The sequence below is a fragment of the Solea senegalensis genome, linkage group LG18, assembly GCF_019176455.1.
Source record: "Solea senegalensis isolate Sse05_10M linkage group LG18, IFAPA_SoseM_1, whole genome shotgun sequence".
In the NCBI taxonomy this organism is placed as follows: Eukaryota; Metazoa; Chordata; class Actinopteri; order Pleuronectiformes; family Soleidae; genus Solea; species Solea senegalensis.
The window spans coordinates 18,877,314-18,897,607 of record NC_058041.1 but is presented as its reverse complement, the minus strand read 5'-3'; the positions used below and the strand labels follow the sequence as shown (position 1 = coordinate 18,897,607).

Genomic DNA, 20,294 nt, shown 5'->3' with positions numbered 1-20,294 from the left:
CACAGACTCAGTATCACAATATCACAGACTCACAGTATCAGACTCACAGTATCACAGACTCACAATATCCCAGACTCACAATATCACAGACTCACAGTATCACAGACTCACACTCACAGTATCACAGACTCACAGTATCACAGTCACAGTCACAGACTCAGTATCACAGACTCACAGACCACAGACTCACAGTATCACAGACTCACAGACTCACAGTATCACAGACTCACAATATCACAGACTCACAGTATCAGACTCAGTATCACAGACTCACAGAATCACACTCAGTATCAGACTCAGTATCACAGACTCACAGTATCACAGAATCACAGACTCAGTATCACAGACTCAGTATCACAGACTCACAATATCACAACGACAGGACGTAGAAGTTTTACGACAATTTCATTATCACAAATTATCAGTGTTAATATGTACATATTTCAGATTCCTAACCTCTACTGTTTCCAGTGTGCAATATCTGCATCGTCCCGATAATATCTATATCATGCCGATAATATATCTGTATCGTGCCGATAATATCTATATATATTGTGCCAATAATGTCTATATCATGCCAATAATGTCTATATCATGCCAATAATATTGATATCATGCCGATAACATATAAATATCGCGCCAATAATATCTATGTGTTGCACCGATAATATCTATATCACACTGATAATATCCGTATCGTGTATCTATATGTCTACTGTTACACAGAGAAAAATGTGTGTGTGTGATGAGTTTGAGTGACAAGTCCCTCTAAATGTCCTGCAGTTCAAACACAGACATTTTCTCTGCTGTTTGTGCTGAGACATCAACACTGACCTGTTACTAACTATTGATCTGCATTCAGAGAGCACTTAACTCTACTGCTGCTGCTGCAGGAGGAGGAGCAGGAGGAGGAGCAAGAGGAAAAACCCCTGAAGATATAACCTGAAGACTGTGATTATAGATGATATAATGAAGATGCATATAAATAAATAAACTGATAATCAATAACTTTCACTCACATTATATTATATCATATATATATATTTATACGTATATTCTATTCTATTGATCCTCAGTCTGTAAAAGCACAGATTAACAACATTAATCTGTGTCGACATGTTGAAAATGAATGAATGAATGAATGAATGAATGAGGGTTGAACTGAAACACAGAGATTATTGATCTGAGGAAACGACCTGAAAACAACAGGAAGTACCAACAGAGATGAAATCACTGACCTGAGTCTGGACCTGACACTCACTCATTCACTCACTCATTCATTCATTTTGCAGCCTCTATTAAAGTTTAATGCACCTTTAGAGCTCCAGACTACAATAAAATTATTATAATCTCAATCTGACTCTTGTTTTAAAAGAAACAAGAGTCATAGAATAGTTTTCTATTTTAAGACAAAATATGAATTAATGAATTAATCCGACAATGTGAAACAAAACAGTCTGATTCTTACTGTGTCAGTAATCTGTTCTCATCCAGCAAAGTAATCTGAATACATACACCAAAAAATAATCTGAATACATGCACCAAAATATCAGAATTAGACAGGTTTTCTGTCGAGTCTTTCTTCACGACTCAAACTACATTTACATTATCATTATTATTATTATTATTATTATTATTATTACAAATGTAATAAAACTGATAATCCACAGTTCTGGTCCAAGTGAGAACAAAATCCAGTCCCGAAGTTCACACAAACAGCAGCTTTATTTACATGAGCGGAATGTCTTAATTCACGATAGAGATCACGATAGATATGACCATAGAGTTCACGATAGAGACCACGGTAGAGTTAACGATAGATACAACAATAGAGTTAACGATAAATACGACAATGGAGTTAACGATAAATACGACAATAGAGTTAACGATAAATACGACAATAGAGTTAACGATAAATACGACAATAGAGTTAACGATAAATACGACCATAGAGTTCACATAGAGATCGCAATAGAGTTCATGATAGAGACCACGGTAGAGTTCATTATAGATTTCACGGTAGAGCTCACTGAACTTCTCTGCCAACATGGCAGTGTAAACAAACTGAGTCACATGACGTCTGGAGTTCTGCTAAACCTTTTCAGTCTCGATGATCACTGAAAACTCTCTCTGGACCAATAGACCCCTGCAGCCTCGTGCAGCCAGCAGGGGGAGCTGCACCTCCTCATGCTCCGAGACAAACGTCATCATGCCAAAAACGACACATGTACTTAAAAAACATCGTAGTGCAGGTAACCATGGTGACAGAAACACAACCTGAGGCCTGTTGTTGTTTTGGTTTTAGTTGTGACCTCATTAAGAACCCTGTACAAGAACGTGTGTGTTACCTGTTAGGACCTTGTCAGGATCAGGAGTCCTCATGGAGACCAAAACCTGGTCCTATTGAGGCATGAGGAACCTTATTTTTGAGTAACTTGGGACTAAGATTTGAATTGTGGTTATGGTTCAGGGTTAGTCATTAACTAGTTATGGTTAAGGTTAGTGATAAATGGAAGTCAATGCAGAGTGCTGAGAAGAATAGCTACACAAACCCGTGTGTGTGTGTTAAAAAAGTAAATAGTCAGGCGAAGCAGTGAATTCACGTGCGATCATTCACGTGACTTTTGTTGTAGAGCAACAGCTCCTTTGATCATCACCGACTCATAACAATCACACACACACACTGAGTGACACACACACACACACACACGGTGTGAGGCTGCTGATTGAGGTGAAGCAGATGCAGCAGCAGCATCACGCTCTGCACCGCACTGCGCCCCGCATCCACCCAACACACACACACACACACACACACACAGTACAGCTCCACCATAGCGAGACAAAACCACAGCGACACACACACAAACACACGGAGAGACATTCACACCTTCATCACCATCATCATCATTAGGGTCAGAACTGCAGGAGGAGATGACTGTGTGTGTGTGTGTGTGTGTGAATGCGGTAAACTCCCCGCGCCCACACACACACACACACACAGACACGGGGACAGAAGCACAGACAGACACAGACAGAGGGACACTCACGGTCCTCAGGAACTGGACCTCGTCCTCTTCTCCTCCCTCCGCGGACATGGCTCCGTGTTTCTTTCACGCTCGTGGATTCTGCTGTGGATCAAGTCTGAGTCTGTGTGAAGCACCACACACACACACACACACACACACACCGCGCCGCTTCCCATTGGATGGCGCGTGCTGAAGGAGGGAGGAGCTGCACAGGTGTAAAAGAGAGAGCGCGCGTGTGCGCCACATTAGACCCGCCCTCTTTGATTTAATTTGTGTTAAAATTGCGTTTCATGGCAGTTATTAATTTACACATAATAAAAATAAACAGACATTTGAAAAATTATGAACATTTCACTTAGCTTCATGGACCAGCAGGGGGCCACACCCACTACACTTGAACAACATTGATACAGTACAATTAGAGTGGGTTTCTTTCCCATTGATGTAGAGCGGGTTTCTTTGCCATTGATGTAGAGTGGGTTTTTTTTCCCATTGAAGTAGAGTGGGTTTCTTCCCCATTGGGTTTCCCATTGAAGTAGAGTGGGTTTTTTCCCATTGCATTTCGCATTTGAGTAGAGTGGGTTTCTTTCCCATTGAAGTAGAGTGGGTTTCTTTCCCATTGAAGTAGAATGGGTTTTTCCTGTAAAATTTCATTAAATTGTCCATGAAAAGTCAAAAATAAAACAATTTTAATCTTTAAAATGATTCTACAAAAATGACCTCATGACCTCACCTGCAGTAGCTTCACTGTCCACCAGAGGACGACAACACATCACTGATGCATGTTGCACTTCATAAATGAGCTTGTACAATTTTTGAGTCATGTTTTGTTGGTCATTTCTTTTTAAAGAACAAAAGAACATGATTACACTGTAAAAATAAACTCATAGTGTTTATATTCTGGTTATTCACCGTCTACACTGCATTTACATTGAATTTTATGATCATAATATTTAATAAAACAGAATGAATAAGAATAAAATAATAAAACAGCAGAAATAAATACACACAAAACAGTAAAAAAACGTGTATTCAAACTATTTATTTTTTCATAAAACACTTTTGTCGTTAGTGTTTCACAGTCTCCACAGCAGCAACGTTATTTACGCACTTTTTTTTTACAAAAATAAAGTAAAACAAACGTGTTCTTAACACGTGAAACTCACTTAAGTCCTTTTAATTTTTTGTTTTTCTGTAAGATCCAGAAAACGTCATGAATTAATCATAGTTAACCGCGTTTGTGTCTTTTCTATGACAAAGAAGAAAAACAATAAAACCGTAACAAAGACACAAACCATTTTTCATGTAAACTTTCTCTTAGACAAATTAAAGGTTTTTTTTTAAAAGACAAAAGAGACTTTATACATATTTACTTAGTGTTGTTGATAAATTCGTAATCAAACAAAATTCTTTCACAATTTTTTGAATTTAACCTTTTCAGAATTTTTTACAAAAATCGCAATAATTTGCTTAAGTCCTTAAAAATGTCAGCGATATCAATGCGATAACTGTCGATAAAGTCTTAAGTGTAACGGTGGTTGCGTTTTATTTCGCTTTTCTGTGACATGATTTTTAACAGATAATTAAAACATTTTCTCTACAGAAACGCAATAAAATCAGAGGTAATTTCATCTGCGAGGGATTTTATTTTGTAAGTGTTCGTAACATTTTTTAAGTAGTAACTTTGTTATACAGTTTTTTTTTTTAACCATAAAATATATTTTTGGATTTTTTTCTAAATGATAAATGCAAAAAAAAGGCGCTATGGGAGCAACAAATAAATAACGTACAATGTTTACGAACCTCGTGACTCAAGCTACATCCACACCAAGTTTTTATTTGAAAAACGAGGTGTAAACAAGAAATTGATTTGAATGATTCTTTGCAGTTTGAATAAATTCAGAATTTTCCGAGAACGACAACAAAAACTGAAACAAAGCGTTAACGCAGCTTTAATCAAGTTCCGATAAAATCCATACAGGAAGTGAATGCAGGAAACCGCATCATTGTAACCCCGCCCACACTGAAATGAAACTGAGATGCTAGCTCGATTGTTCGAACTTTTCGAAATTTTGCGGCTTAATAACGACGCGATTGTATTTTTTAATGTAAACACGACGTCATCGTGTTGACACAGCTTAGAACGTCGCTGTAAAAAAAATGAGAGGATGAACGTGTGAACTGATGAGGAAACGCGACGTTCCTCCACCGAGTGGCAGAAGTTGAGAATTCTTGAAGATTTGAAAACGTAACTTTTGTGCTTGTCGCGATCAGACTCGCTCTGGGATGTGTTCACTCCTCGCTGTCGTAGCCCAGCACGGGCGCTAACCACCGCTGCGTCTCCTCCACACTCAGCGCTTTCCTCCGAGCGTAGTCCTCCACCTGCACACAGGAAGTGAAGAAGAAGAAGAAGAAGAGGAAATCCAAGTCAACTCAACTTAATCACTAACTCTTTTAAACCTGATGAGTTTTTTGCAAAATCTGTGACCCATCTGTGGGTCCCCGACCCAGACTTTGAGAACCGCTGGTTTCTATTAGAGAAAAATTATTTTTAATTCTTTGTTTTTCGTCACCATTTTGTGGTTTTGGAGAGAATTTATTCACCATTTTCTGACATATTCATAAACCTAACCTAATGTTGACGCTTATAAACCATGTATTTGTGTATTCTTTGATATCAGCTAAATGTTTTCACTCAAAACTCACCAATCATGTTTTAATTTAAAGACTAAAATGTCCCGTTTCTGGTTTATTCTACATCACATTTACGAAACAAACGCAGTCAAAGTCGTTAAAAATGTTATTTTATGTAATTTTTCGAGTGGATTTGAAGAACACATTTTTAAAAAGAAAAACCCTAAATGTATTAAAAATGTATTGTTACCTGAATATTTCAACGGCAAACAAACATTTATAGTTTAGTTTTTAAGCTTCTTTTGGAGTCAAAATCCTCAACGTCAGGCAACACTGACACCATGTGGTGAGAGTGGACATTACAACATTTCTTGCATTACCTTTGCCTGCAGCAAACCTGTGATGACACTGGATTATAAAGAATTATAGATTATGTGGGATATTTTACATGTAAAGAAGAAAAACATTGTTTGTTTTTAAAGACGTAGTACACGAGTTTGAAAACCTGCTCTTTGGTGATTTTTCCCACAGCAAAGTACGAAGCCTGAGGATGAGAGAAGTAAAGTCCGGACACGGAGGCGGCCGGAGTCATGGCCAGGGATTCTGTCAGACTGATACCTGCGTGCGCACACACACACACACACACACACACACACACAAACCTTAAGTTATTACACGTACAAAACATAAAAACATGGTTAAATATCAGTCTGTGCTCTCACCAGTCTTCTCCTTGACTTCGGCCAAACTCCACATGGTGGCCTTCTCAGTGTGGTCGGGCTGGCTCGGGTAACCCGCCGCAGGTCTGATTCCCTGGTACCGAACCCTGTGGAGGTCTGAGGTCTGCAGGACTTCGTCTGCGCTGTAGCCCCACAGCTCCTTACGCACGCGAGCGTGGAGCTCCTCAGCGAACGCCTGAAAAATAACACACAGATTAATCAATTACATCTACATCAGATCACTCTCCCACACCAAACCCCAAAGAGAAAATAAGATGGCTGCTGGTCTACTGCTGCCTCGTGTGGTCACTTTGTGTCACTGAGTTAAGTCTAATTTAAATATTTCAAAAGCCAAAGTGACAAAACAAAACATTTGAACTTAGTGTGCTGTGATGTTAAAATCACTGATTTTCTCTATGAGGTTTGGTGTGGGAGAGTGAGTGGTTTACAAACTTCAGCTTCCTGTCGGAAAAGTCTGTGTAACAGTGAGATAAAGACGAGAACGTGTTCTTAACATAATGCAGATTTCAGATAATGTAGCACAGGGGGCGCTCATGCTCAACCTCACTTCCAACAAAAACTGAATGACTGTACCTCGGCCAGTCGGTCGGCCAGAGCTTTGACCATGATGCTGCTGTAATCGTCTCCCTGCTCCTGAAACTGCTGACTCAGCTCCTCGGCTCCAAACACGCCCACGGCGAAGACGCCCACATAGTCGTCCACGCCGCTGTCGACGGGCGCCACAAAGTCGGACACGCACAGGTACGGCTCTGAGCTGGAGCTGTCCTTCTCCACCTGCAGCACATGGACGCATCAAAAACACGACATCAGCACTTAACCAGGACGACATCACACACAGAAGAAGCTTGTGTGACCCTCACCTGCTGCCGTAGGCCGTGGAACGTGGCGATGGGTTTGGTGTCTCGGTGCACCTTGACCTCGTCGTCTTTGTACACTCGGATGTCATCGCCGTCGCTCTGGGCACGCCAGAATCCCACCAGGCCCCGCCCCTTCAGGCTGCTGCTGTCAATCATGTGGTTGAGCAGCTGCTGGGCGTCGTCGAAGACTCGGCGTGCTTCCGAACCTTCAGGAGACGTCGATGATTATTTACGCTAAACCTGTGTACTCACAACACACGACTACACTCTCCCACACCAAACCCCATAGAGAAAATCAGTGATTTTAGCTCACAGGGACACAGGAGCTGCTGGACCTCTGCTGCCTCGTGTGGTCACTTTGTGCCACTGAGTTAAGTCTAAATGAAATATTTCAAATGCCAAATTCATTAAAATAAGACATTTGAAGTTAATGATGGAGGCAGCAGTGGATCAACAACTCCTGTGTGTGTGATGTTAAAATCACTGATTTTCTCTATGGGCTTTGGTGTGGGAGAGTGAGTGGTTTATAAAACTTCTGTTTCCTGTTGTAAAAGTCTGTCTAACGCTGAGATACAGACGTGAACATGTTTTTAAAGACACCGTAGACTGAGTAAAAAAAGAAAGGTATGAGCAACGTGGCAGGATTTTTGACGCCTCAGGGTTCAGAGTTCATACCAACAGTCTTGTCTTTGAAGATCTTGGGGTAACCTCTGTTGGGGTATTTCCCTCTCAGCTGCCACACGTCAAAGAAAGGCTTCCAGTCGATGAAGTCCAGCAGACTGTTCAGGTCATAGCACTCGAACACGCGTGTGCCGAGGAACTGAGGACGCACTGTCACACACGCACACAGACACACACACGCGCTCTCAGAGTCTCAGACATAAATGCATATTTGAAGACTCGGACTGGTCGATTACTCTGAGTGGACTCACCTGGTCTGGGCAGCGAGGACCAGTCTATTTGTAAAGCTTTGTCTCTGGCCTGAGAGAGTGACAGATAATGACGATCCTGAGGAAAACAGACGGACGTGAAACGGGATTATTATCTTCACTGACAAAATGGCTGCCTGCTGTGATTCAAGCCATTTAACAAAAGAGTTTACTGAATAAAATCTGCGTGAGTTTAAGTCTTAACGATGTCTCCAGAACACGTCTCACGTCTTTATCTCACTGTCACACAGACGTCTGACTGCTGCCTCCGTCACTAACTTTAAATCTGTGTTAAATGTCTTATTTTGTGACTTCTGTGTTAAAAGTCCAACAGTGACACAAAGTGACCACACGAGGCAGCAGCGGACCAGCAGCTCCTGTGTCCCTGTGAGCTGTTGGAAAAGTCTGTCTAACAGTGAGATAAAGACGTGAGACGTGTTCTCAAAGACATCGTGGACTAGGACGGAACGTGTCTCCCCCTGGTGGCCGTCATCTACCTTCAGGGAGTCGTAGTGATCCTGTCTGACGTCCTCGTACTCGTCCTTCAGGTCATCGAAGTACTCGTCCCTCGCTGCGTCGTCCAGCAGCTGAGAACACTGAGGCAGGAGGACGCGTGTTGGACATTTTTAAAATCATATTTACGTGTTTATATTTGATTAGAAACTCACCACCACCACACTCCTGGACGCGTCCAGGACATGGACGACGGGACAACTGTAGCGAGGCGCGATCTTCACCGCTGTGTGAGTCCTGTCGGCACAACACAATCACGTCTCAAGTCAAATCTATCGTTTTTATCCCGTTTGTTTCAGTCTCTGCTGTCGTGTGTGTGCGGTTACTTTGACGTGGTGGCTCCTCCGATCAGCAGCGGCGTCGTCATCCCCAGCCTCTCCATCTCTTTGGCCACGTGGATCATCTCGTCCAGGGAGGGAGTGATGAGGCCGGACAGCCCGATGATGTCTGAGCACAGAGACACAGACAGACACACAGACGTCAGCGCTGCTGCTGCTGCTGCTGGACAGAGGGACAGGAGGACCGCGTCACGTCATCTCAGGTGCGACAGTACCTGCTCTGTGAGTGACGGCCGCTCTGAGGATCTGATCACAGGGAACCATCACACCCAGGTCGATCACTCTGGAAGAAAACACACATAATAACTCCCATGATGCACCGCTGTAACCTGCAGGGACCAAACAGCAAATGTTTGCAGTGATTTTATCGATTTCTGCTACTTCACTGTGTGTCTTACGATGACATTTAGTGAGATTTGATCAAACACTGGAAATGTTGACGTTCTCAAAGCAAAGATTCATCACCTTTAATGTTTTCTTTATCTTACGGAGCAAAAGAAACCAGAAAATGTAAAGAAAAATGACAGAAAGTAGAAAATATTCATATTAAAGAAGCTGAAAAATCAAAAACTTTGGTTTAATTATAAAAAACAACAACAATGAAAAATCAGGAAAAAATATAAAATTTTATGATTTATTATTTTAAATCATTAATAAAAAACACCTCAAACTAGGGATGCACGATATATCGGCATTAATATTGTTATCGGCCGATGTTCGGCATTTTTTAACATATCGGCATCGGTTCAATGAGTAAAACTGCGCCGATTTTAACAACCGATATTTATACCCGTCTAATGGCTGTTTGTGTATGTGTGTCGGGAAGGGGAGGCCATGCGGCATTTGTTTGGGCATATGACAGCGTCAGTGACGCAAGCGCAGCACAAGATGTGTGTGTGTGTGTGTGTGTTGAGGAGAGAGAATGTCAGCGGTGTGGGCGATTTTTCAGGGTGTCAATAGAAGATACGCGAAAAGCATTATGCAACACTTGCAAAGTCGAGGTAATGCGCGGAGGGTTCCGCGTCAAGTCATTCAATACCACAAATTTGATTATGTCATTTGAAAAACCGCCACCCTGAAGTACACAAACAACGGCAGGAAGCTAACGCTAGTAACATTAGGCGGCAGACAAAAAGAAAGCAGCGCAGCTGGGACTCGACCAAAGGAAGACAGTGGCCAGGGCAATAACGATCAAGGTAATGGAAATGATTGCTCTTGACGACCAGCCGAGGGTTCCGACGGTTGATAGCGCATATTGAACCCCGCAACAACCTGCCAAGTCGGCGCTACTTTTCAGATGTTTTGCAATTAAATAAATATCTGGTTGCCATGAATACTGGCAAGTTTGATAAAGTATTTTAACATGTTTTCTTTTATTATGGCAGCTCTTAGTAGAGCTTGTCAGGTATTGTTTCTCATATTTGTTGTGTAGTTTTATTGTGAAGGGAAGTGGCGCGGTTGTTGTTGCCGGGAGGAAGGGTTGTTGACTTTATTTACATACCCAGTATAGACGCCCTTATCTTGGTTACAGTAACTTTGGCAGGGTATTATTTTTATTTATGTTCATGTTTGTAATTTATGATCCAAACTTTCTCACAGGAGTTTAGTGAGTTGAGGGAGTTAAACTGTACTTTAATTTAGTTACACACTTGCTACAAGTAGTAAAGGTTTCTAAAAAACTTTACTTGTAGTTGGTTACTTGTGTCTTATGTGACCTTGTTATTTGGAGGTAAAACATGTTTTGAAAATAAAGGAAGACATTCAAAAATTCAGCTTGCGTGATTTTCATTCTGTACAAACTTTTATCATCTCAGAAACTTTTTTTTTAAACTTTTTTTTATAACCGATAACCGATATCTACCGATATCGATATATGTTTTTAAAAAAAGTTTCTGAGATGATAAAAGTTTGTACAGAATGAAAATCACGCAAGCTGAATTTTTGAATGTCTTCCTTTATTTTCAAAACATGTTTTACCTCCAAATAACAAGGTCACATAAGACACAAGTAACCAACTACAAGTAAAGTTTTTTAAAAACCTTTACCACTTGTAGCAAGTGTGTAACTAAATTAAAGTACAGTTTAACTCCCTCAACTCACTAAACTCCTGTGAGAAAGTTTGGATCATAAATTACAAACATGAACATAAATAAAAATAATACCCTGCCAAAGTTACTGTAACCGAGATAAGGGCGTCTATACTGGGTATGTAAATAAAGTCAACAACCCTTCCTCCCGGCAACAACAACCGCGCCACTTCCCTTCACAATAAAACTACACAACAAATATGAGAAACAATACCTGACAAGCTCTACTAAGAGCTGCCATAATAAAAGAAAACATGTTAAAATACTTTATCAAACTTGCCAGTATTCATGGCAACCAGATATTTATTTAATTGCAAAACATCTGAAAAGTAGCGCCGACTTGGCAGGTTGTTGCGGGGTTCAATATGCGCTATCAACCGTCGGAACCCTCGGCTGGTCGTCAAGAGCAATCATTTCCATTACCTTGATCGTTATTGCCCTGGCCACTGTCTTCCTTTGGTCGAGTCCCAGCTGCGCTGCTTTCTTTTTGTCTGCCGCCTAATGTTACTAGCGTTAGCTTCCTGCCGTTGTTTGTGTACTTCAGGGTGACGGTTTTTCAAATGACATAATCAAATTTGTGGTATTGAATGACTTGACGCGGAACCGTCCTCGCATTACCTCGACTTTGCAAGTGTTGCATAATGCTTTTCGCGTATCTTCTATTGACACCCTGAAAAAACGCCCACACCGCTGACATTCTCTCTCCTCAACACACACACACACACACACACACATCTTGTGCTGCGCTTGCGTCACTGACGCTGTCATATGCCCAAACAAATGCCGCATGGCCTTCCCTTCCCGACACACATACACAAACAGCAATTAGACGGGTATAAACATCGGTTGTTAAAATCGGCGCAGTTTTACTCATTGACCCGATGTTAAAAAATGACGAACATTGGCCGATAACAATATTAATGCCGATATATCGTGCATCCCTAATTATCTCAGTAATGTTTGTTGTGTGAGTCAGTTTTACCTGAAGTTGTTACATCCCAGCACCACACCTACGATGTTCTTGCCGATATCGTGGACATCTCCCTTCACCGTGGCCAGGACGATCGTCCCCTGGTACGGATCCTGTCCACAAGGACAGAAGTGGTCGGCAGAATAAGAGACTTTAGACGTTTCTCAAACTGTACAAAAAGTCTTTGAAAACACACGCGTGAAACGCTGAAATCACGCGTTCACGTCGGCTCTCACCGTCTCCTCGGTCGACCCCGACAGCGCCATCATCTCCTCCCTCTCCTTCTCCATGAACGGGATCAGATGTCCCACCGCCTTCTTCATGACACGCGCCGACTTTATCACCTGCAGACACACGATGGCGCCAGAGTTCAGAACCTGATTCTGTCATTTTTCAGCTTCTTAAACGTGAATATTTTCTCCTCCTACCTGCGGCAGGAACATCTTGCCGGCTCCGAACAGATCTCCCACCACCTTCATGCCGTTCATGAGTGGACCCTCGATGATGTGAAGTGGTCGAGTGTAGCGGTCGACGTGAGCGCGACACTCTTCTACGTCCTCCACCACGTACTTCTCTATTCCCTGGAAAGACACAGGTTATTGTTCAGGTGTTCCCACAGCTTGACTGGCATCAAATTCAAGGACTTTTCAAGGCTACGGAACAGTAGGTGGCATCATAACAAACGAGGGAAAGACTTCACCTAATGTCGAATTCATTTCATTCTTGCACAAAATTCAAGCACTTTCAATGACCCATGTCAATTTGGGGCCATTTTCAAAAACTTTCAAGGGCCTTGGAAGGTTTTTTCCCCAAATTCACAAACTTTCAAGGATCTCAAGGACTCGTGGGAACCCTGAATGACACATGGACAGCAGGAGACATTAACCTAAATATCAACTTCAATTAATTCTTACACAAATTCAAGCACTCTGAAGGCCATTTTCAAAAACCTTCAAGGAAGGGCCTTGAATTTTTTCCCCAAACTTTCAAGGAGCCCTTTGTATTTAAAAATCAAACAATAAACATAAAAAAACCTTAAATATTTTTAAATTAGATTGTACCACTTATCTGATTTAATCTGATCTAATCTGATGGTTTTACCTTGATGAGGGCGTACTCCAGCCTCTCCTCCACACTTCCCTCTCTCCACTCGTCCGTCTGAACCACCTTCTTCGCTCCTTTCACGTTGTTCTGTTCACATCAGAAGTAAATGGGCAACAAACTAAAGCAGCCTGGTGTGTGTGTGTGTGTGTGTGTGTGTGCGTGTGTGTGTGTGTGTGTGCGTGTGTGTACTTGTGCGTAGGTCAGCAGTTTCTCTGTGGCGTCGGCGTCTCTGTTCCAGATCAGGTTCTCACACAGCAGCAGCAGCTCTTTGTCGATGTCGTCGTACACCGGCAGGTTCCCGGCGTTTACAATGCCCATGTCCATGCCGTCCTGAGGACGACATGAGTGTCTTTAAATTCACTCATTCACTCACACTCACTGCGATCTACCGGACAAACGCGTACACAGGTCGAAAACCGGCGGAATGACACGGCTAACACCTTGTTTCATGTTACAGCAGTGTGAGCAGGGCTCACCTTGATGGCGTGGTAAAGGAACGCTCCATGCATTGCTTCTCTGATGGCCTCCATGCCTCTGAAGGCGAAGGACAAGTTGGACAGACCTCCACTCACCCGGGCTCCAGGTAATGTCTCCTACAAACACACACACACACACACGTCCTCACTGTCCTCACAGAGACACGTTTGTTTGATCTCTGTGGATCTCTGTGGTTCTTGGAGAGCTCACCTTGATGAGTTTGGTGGCTCTGATGAAGTTGACGGCGTACTCGTTGTGCTCCTCCAGGCCCGTCCCGATGGTGAGGACGTTGGGGTCAAAGATGATGTCGTTGGGGTCAAACCCCACCCTGCTGACCAGCAGCTTGTAGGCGCGACTGCAGATCTCCACTTTACGCTCGGTGTCCGTGGCCTGGAGGACGACGGAGCGCTGAGTCAGCACGTACACGCGCCTGTGTGTGTGTGTGTGTGTGCGTGTGCATGTGCGTGTGTCCTCACCTGTCCCTCCTCGTCGAAGGCCATGACGACCACAGCAGCGCCATAGCGCTTCACGGTGGCGGCGCGGTTCAGGAAGTCCTCCTCCCCTTCCTTCAGACTGATGCTGTTGACGATGCACTTGCCCTGACAGCACTTAAGCCCCGCCTCTATAACGGCGAAGTTGGACGAGTCGATGCACAGAGGGACCTGAGACACACACGGGGGGAGGGGGGTGTAAAGGTCAGAGGTCAAGAGTTGCACAATCAGGCGTTGCACCTTGCTGTCGATCGCCGCCGCCCACAAAACACGCCCACAACTTCACCCCCATTCTCAAAATTTGACAAGAACAGAGAGAAGGAAAAAGATCGAAAAACAGCACTTTGACAATAAATGTGACACGAAACCGAGCTTAAATTTCAGAATTCCCCGTTTCGACTGTGTATTTAGCGACAATCTGAGATACACACACACACACACACACACACATATATACATACACATATATATATATATATATATATATATATACATACACACACACAAAAATATATTTCATCCTGATGAACATCTATAAATCGTGTCCAGTGTGAACACAGCATAAAATCCGCGTCGCGTGAACTCGTTACCCGGGCGATGTCTGGCTCGGAGGCGACGTAGTTGCAGAAGCGGGTCATGGCCGCCGGGCCCTCCAGCATCCCCTCGTCCATGTTTACGTCCAGCACCTGAGCTCCCATCTCCACCTGAGTCTTTGCGATGCTCAGAGCCTCCTGAAAACACAAATCAAATCAGGGAACAGAGACAAACAGAGTCAATATTTTCAGTATATTTTCGTGTGGCATTTCTGTCTCACCTCGTAGTTTCCCGCCATGACCAACTTGGCAAACTTGCGAGACCCGGCAACGTTACACCGCTCACCGATGTTCACAAAGTTTGTGTATGGGCCGATTCTGAACGGCTCCAGACCTGCAAAACCAGAGAAAACGTCCGCCTGTTAATCACATGACTGTCCAACAGTTCACCTGACAGTCTTCAGACTTGGCAGGTGACTCCCTCAGGACACCAGCAAGTCCAGTGCAGACTTTGAAGTTGTTTGGATAAAAAACGTGAGAGATATCAATGGAAAAGCGACAGATATTTTGTCTGTTGCTATGTTTGCTCGAGGGGAAGGGAAATCGGTAGAGTGAAATATCGCGATACTTTGCTTGGCAATATATCGACTTAAATATTGTGATAATATTGTGTATCGTGACTTAAATATCGCAATAATATTGTGCATCGTGACTTAAATATCGCGATAATATTGTGCATCGTGACTTTGTGATAGCGCTTATTGTGACTTAAATATCATGATATTGAATTGGGACTTAAATACCATAATATTGCATGTAGGGACTTACATATCGTGATAATATCGTATCGTGACTTAAATAATGGAAAGATGAATGGATGATGAAAATCCAGTGCTGGGTAGTTTCAGTACCTGCAAGCAGCATGTAGTCGTGATAGACGTCAGCAGGAGGAACTCTGGGCTTCAGGTGTTTCACTGCTTCAGATATCGCTCTGATGAAGAAGAAGAAGAAGAAGAGGAGCAGAAACAAATTTACATTTTTATCACTCATATTAAACTCCCAAACATGTTCATTTCAGTGTCAGATTAACAACAGTCACCTGATGTGAGCTGGAGTTGTTCCACAGCAGCCTCCCACGATGTTCACCAGTCCACTGCTTGCAAACTCCTGTGAACACATGAAAAAAAACTACTTAAACTTCCCTTAAAAAAAAAGAAAGTTTTCTTTTAGAAAATAACTTATTGTTGAGTCTGTGTTTATCTGTCTTTTATTTTCATTAACAAACACAGAAACCTCACAAACAAAGTCAAGGATAACATACAGTAAACATGTCTATAAAATTTCAAAAATATTAATATTTGAAATGTATATTTCAGGCTGAAGTATTTTTAAAAGCTGGAGTCATTTAAAGTGAAAAAAATATTAATATATAACATTTTTACAGCAGTTTTTGGGGAAGGTGACATTTTCTGCCGCTAGGAACAAATTAGTACGTTTTTTAAAGGAACTCTTAAAGGCTAACAACATTAAAGAAATAAACAGAGGAGAACCTTTAAACTGGAGGCTGTGACCTGTGGAGTTTCATCATAACCTCCAAATGTGTTAGGAAGACCTGGAAAAAGAGAAAATTCTAAATCATGCTTTTATTTTTTATTTTCTGTTGGTGTGATGTTCACGAGGAGTGGGGAAATCGGCGATACATCACTTTTAAGGCTTAAGCATATCATATTTTGTAACTGATGTCACAAATAAACATTCAATGTTTTTGAGGATTAGCATAAAAAAATACATTTCAGTCCACTAGATGGCGCCAAGTGCTCACTTTCACGAGAGCTGTTGTGTGAGTAACATGATTTGGCAAAGATTCAGATATTACGTATCGTGATGTTTAAATCACAGTGTGTGTTATATTTAGTGTGTGTGTGTGTGTGAGTTACCAGCGTTAGGATAACAGATGATAAAAGCTGTGGTGTTCTGTCCGATGGCCTCGATGAACGGTCTCATCTCTGTCGCTCCTAAAGCACAGTTCAGACCGATACTGCGGGGACAGACACACAGACAGAGACTGACAGTGAAGACACTGGACACCGAGTTACGGTCACACCCAGTGTAGGTGTGGCCAGGTGTGAGGGGGTGGGGTCAGTGGACTCACCACAGAGGTTTGGCGTGTGACACACTCACGACAAAAGCCTCTCCAGTCTGACCGGACAGAGTCCGTCCACTGCGGTCAACAATCGTTCCCGAGATCTGGACCAAGAGACATCAGGATTATTTAACCCCATGATAGATTTTCCTATTTCGGGATTAATTAAATATCCATTCATCTATCTGTTTATCTCATAATCTATCTTTCAGATAATCTCTTTAAACCACAAGGTAAATGTCATTTTAACATAATAATAAAAACCAAACGTACAAATATAGGTTTTCTTTCGTAGCTTTTTTCAAAGAGCAGCTCGATGGCGAACAAGGCAGCCTAGAGAAGAAAAACAACATGTCAATCAAAGATCATCTGACTCATTTGATCAGGTATTTAAACAAGGTTACCTTAGCATTAGCGGTGTCAAAGATGGTTTCTACCAGGAGGACGTCGGCTCCTCCGTCTAATAAACCTCTGACCTGCTCCGAGTACGACTCCACTAAGTCATCAAACGCTGAGGAGGAAACAAACGTCTTGTTTTATGGAGCAAAGAAACCAGAAAATATTCACATTTAAGGAGATGAAAAATCAGACATCATTTATTAATGAATGAATGAATGAGTGAATGAATCTTACTGATGTTCCTGAAGTCCGGTCTCTCCACAGACGGAGACACAGACAGGGTTTTGTTCGTGGGACCCACGGCTCCGGCCACGTACCGTTTACAACCTGATCACACACACAGATTACAGTTTATATTACAAACACAGATTACATCTGATATTACACACACACACACACACAGATCACAGTTTATATTACACACACACACAGATTACAGATATATACACACACACAGATTACAGTTTATATTGCACACACACACACAGATTACAGTTTATTACACACACACAAAGATTACAGTTTATATTACACACACACACAAAGATTACAGTTTATACACACAAATATTACAGTTTATATTACACACACACAAACAGAGATTACAGTTTATATCACACACACAGATTACAGTTTATACACACACAGATAGATTATATTACACACACACACAAAGATTACAGTTTATATTACACACACACACACACACACAGATTACAGTTTATATCACACACACAGATTACAGTTTATATTACACACACACACACACACACACAGATTATAGATTATATTACACACACACACACACACAGATTACAGATTATATTACACACACACACAGATTACATCTGATATTACACACACACACGTAATGTAACACGTAAAACTCCACTGCACCTGTTTGTTTGGTGAAATCGTCAGCAGCTCTTCTGGCCAACTCTGCACTGGCTCTGTTGAGACGATACGCCTGAAACACAAAAATGATAATATATCAAGAAAAGTAAATATTTAATGAGATTAAAGGTGCAGTGTGTGACGTTTTGTATGGTGTGGTAATGTAAACACACTGGACTTCTAAATGTTGCGACATCATCGTACCATGTGCTCCAGTCCGTAGTCCGCCTGAGCGATGGACGTGCTGCTGAACGTGTTGGTCTCTATGATGTCAGCGCCGGCCTGCAGGTAATCCTGTCCACACACACACACACACAAACACATAGGTTACACAAAAACAAACACGGTACCGACTTATCGAGTACTGATTCACCTAAAATTAATTTGTGCCACATTCCAACCAATGGAACCATTAGGTACCAGAACCATTGGAAACAATGGAACCATAGACGCATAGAATCAATGGAACCATTAGGTACCAGAACCATTGGAAACAATGGAACCATAGACACCAGAACCAATGGAACCATTAGGTACTAGAAACATTGGAACCAATGGAACCATAGACACCAGAGCCATATGGTACCCGAACCAATGGTACCATAGACACCAGAAACATTGGAACCATTAAACACCAGAACCAATGAAACCATTAACTAACAGAACAGTTGGAACTATTTGGCAACGCAACCATTGGATCCATTAGGACTATTAGGCACAAGAGCTGTTGGAACCAAGAACTCCAGGTACCGGTGCTGAATCAAATGTAAACAGTACCCAAACAAACCACACACACACACACGTGTGTGTACGTACCTTGTGTATTTTATAAACGATATCGGGCTGTGTGATGCTGAGGAGGTCGTTGTTGCCCTTCAGAGAACGTGTGTGCTCTTTAAACTCCTCCCCCCTGAAATGCTCCTCCTCCAGTTTGTGCTGCTGGACCATGGTTCCCATGCCGCCGTCCAGGACCATGATCCTCTGCTGCAGCACCGACCGCAGTTCGGACTCCAGTGGACAAGTGCATCCTGTAGCCAGAGGGAGTGAACTGTTTAAAAACACGAGGACGCCACCTAGTGGCTGCTTCATAAACAGCCCAAGAGATTCCAAGTTCTGAATACAAATGTTTTTCTTTGTTCCATGTCACACAGATAATCATTAATAACTGAAAATTCTCTGGACCTAACTAATATAAGTAACTTTCAAATGTAATTTGACCAAAATGACATTGATTGATTTCATTATTTCCACGCGATTTTACTTTTATAATATTATGTCGTTTAGTTGCTTTCTCTCTTTCTGCCAGAGGTGGAGCACTCATCTCGCGAGCCTTGTCAATCTGAAATGAAGTTCGTTTGAAACAAACATAAATCGAGTGCTGGCGTTAAAAATACACAAACATACTTTGCTCGTGTGTTAACTACCAGTTATACTAGTAGCCAGTTAACTACTTTCAGAGGAAGTTAGCTGTTTAACTAGCACTTGTCCAAACACACACACACGTGGTGTAACGAGTGCTCAGTTTACGTTGAGGCTATATGCTAATTGCTAACACGGGGCGTAAAATGCATGTACCTGCTTCAGATGAAAACTCGCGAAGGACATTCGTGGGAGCCATTCTGTGACGCAGAAGCCGCGTGAACAGGCGCGCGCTCCGTGTGAAGAGCAAACCTTTAATCCTGAAACTCAAACTTTGTTCAGAAATTCGTCTCAACCGGGGTTTTTTTGCTTGCTCTTCTTCTTCGCCGGCGCTGACACCGACACTTCCGGTTGGAGACAGTCACAGTAAAAGTTTCACCTAAGAAAATTTTAACCACGGCAAACCACGGAAAAAAGTTAAATCATCACGTATGATTCAACTTTTTGTCTGTATAAATATATATCTAACATTACTTCTGAGATTGAAGTCAGAATTCTGACTTTTTTTCCTCAAATTTCAGATTTTTCTCCCAAAATCCAGAGATTAGTCAGAATTCTGTCTTTAACAAAAATTGAGAATTCTGACTAATCACAGAAGTCTGTTATCCGTTTGCCCAAAATGTTTTCCATTTAGTCCTAATCCTCTTCCTTATATATTAATATAAACACAGATGTATCTTTTTTGTTTAAAAAATGGCAAAAGTTATTTATGTACTTTTGCAACCTTTTGGTCGCAATAA

General features: G+C 42.0%; 2 protein-coding genes across 5 annotated transcripts in view; both read right to left on the bottom strand.

Moving 5' to 3' along the window:
- The window catches only part of ryr2a (ryanodine receptor 2a (cardiac)), a 76,034-nt gene extending 72,896 nt beyond the window's left edge, over positions 1-3,138 (bottom strand). For all 4 annotated transcript variants that reach the window (XM_044014258.1, XM_044014261.1, XM_044014259.1 and 1 more), the window contains exon 1: positions 3,048-3,138. In XM_044014258.1, the coding sequence (XP_043870193.1) occupies positions 3,048-3,095 (48 nt within the window). In that variant the 5' untranslated portion in view covers positions 3,096-3,138. The remainder of the gene's footprint in view (positions 1-3,047) is intronic.
- Positions 3,139-4,053: 915 nt separating this feature from the next.
- Positions 4,054-19,883, bottom strand: mtr (5-methyltetrahydrofolate-homocysteine methyltransferase). The gene is made up of 33 exons (XM_044014263.1): positions 19,711-19,883; positions 18,952-19,163; positions 18,340-18,429; positions 18,139-18,208; positions 17,476-17,568; positions 17,247-17,353; positions 17,116-17,175; positions 16,852-16,946; positions 16,637-16,737; positions 16,250-16,311; positions 15,799-15,866; positions 15,611-15,690; positions 14,981-15,093; positions 14,757-14,897; positions 14,152-14,337; positions 13,886-14,065; positions 13,675-13,791; positions 13,388-13,528; positions 13,196-13,285; positions 12,523-12,675; positions 12,331-12,438; positions 12,107-12,207; positions 9,253-9,320; positions 9,026-9,146; positions 8,855-8,936; positions 8,684-8,782; positions 8,190-8,265; positions 7,933-8,088; positions 7,261-7,463; positions 6,974-7,174; positions 6,383-6,575; positions 6,166-6,278; positions 4,054-5,408 (listed from the first exon to the last, which is right to left on the bottom strand). Exons 1-33 carry the CDS (start codon positions 19,751-19,753, stop codon positions 5,319-5,321), a joined length of 3,813 nt encoding a protein of 1,270 aa, XP_043870198.1. The 5' UTR covers positions 19,754-19,883; the 3' UTR covers positions 4,054-5,318.
- Between the last annotated feature and the right edge of the window lie 411 nt (positions 19,884-20,294).

Excerpts from the sequence above, each read along its gene's own strand:
- mtr (XM_044014263.1), bottom strand. The coding sequence starts at position 19,753 with ATGGCTCCCACGAATGTCCTTCGCGAGTTTTCATCTGAAGCAG. Across the intron at positions 8,937-9,025 it reads GGAGGAGCCACCACGTCAAA|GACTCACACAGCGGTGAAGA; the intron begins GTAACCGCACAC and ends TTGTGCCGACAG. Across the intron at positions 8,089-8,189 it reads GTCCTCGCTGCCCAGACCAG|TGCGTCCTCAGTTCCTCGGC; the intron begins GTGAGTCCACTC and ends CGTGTGTGACAG.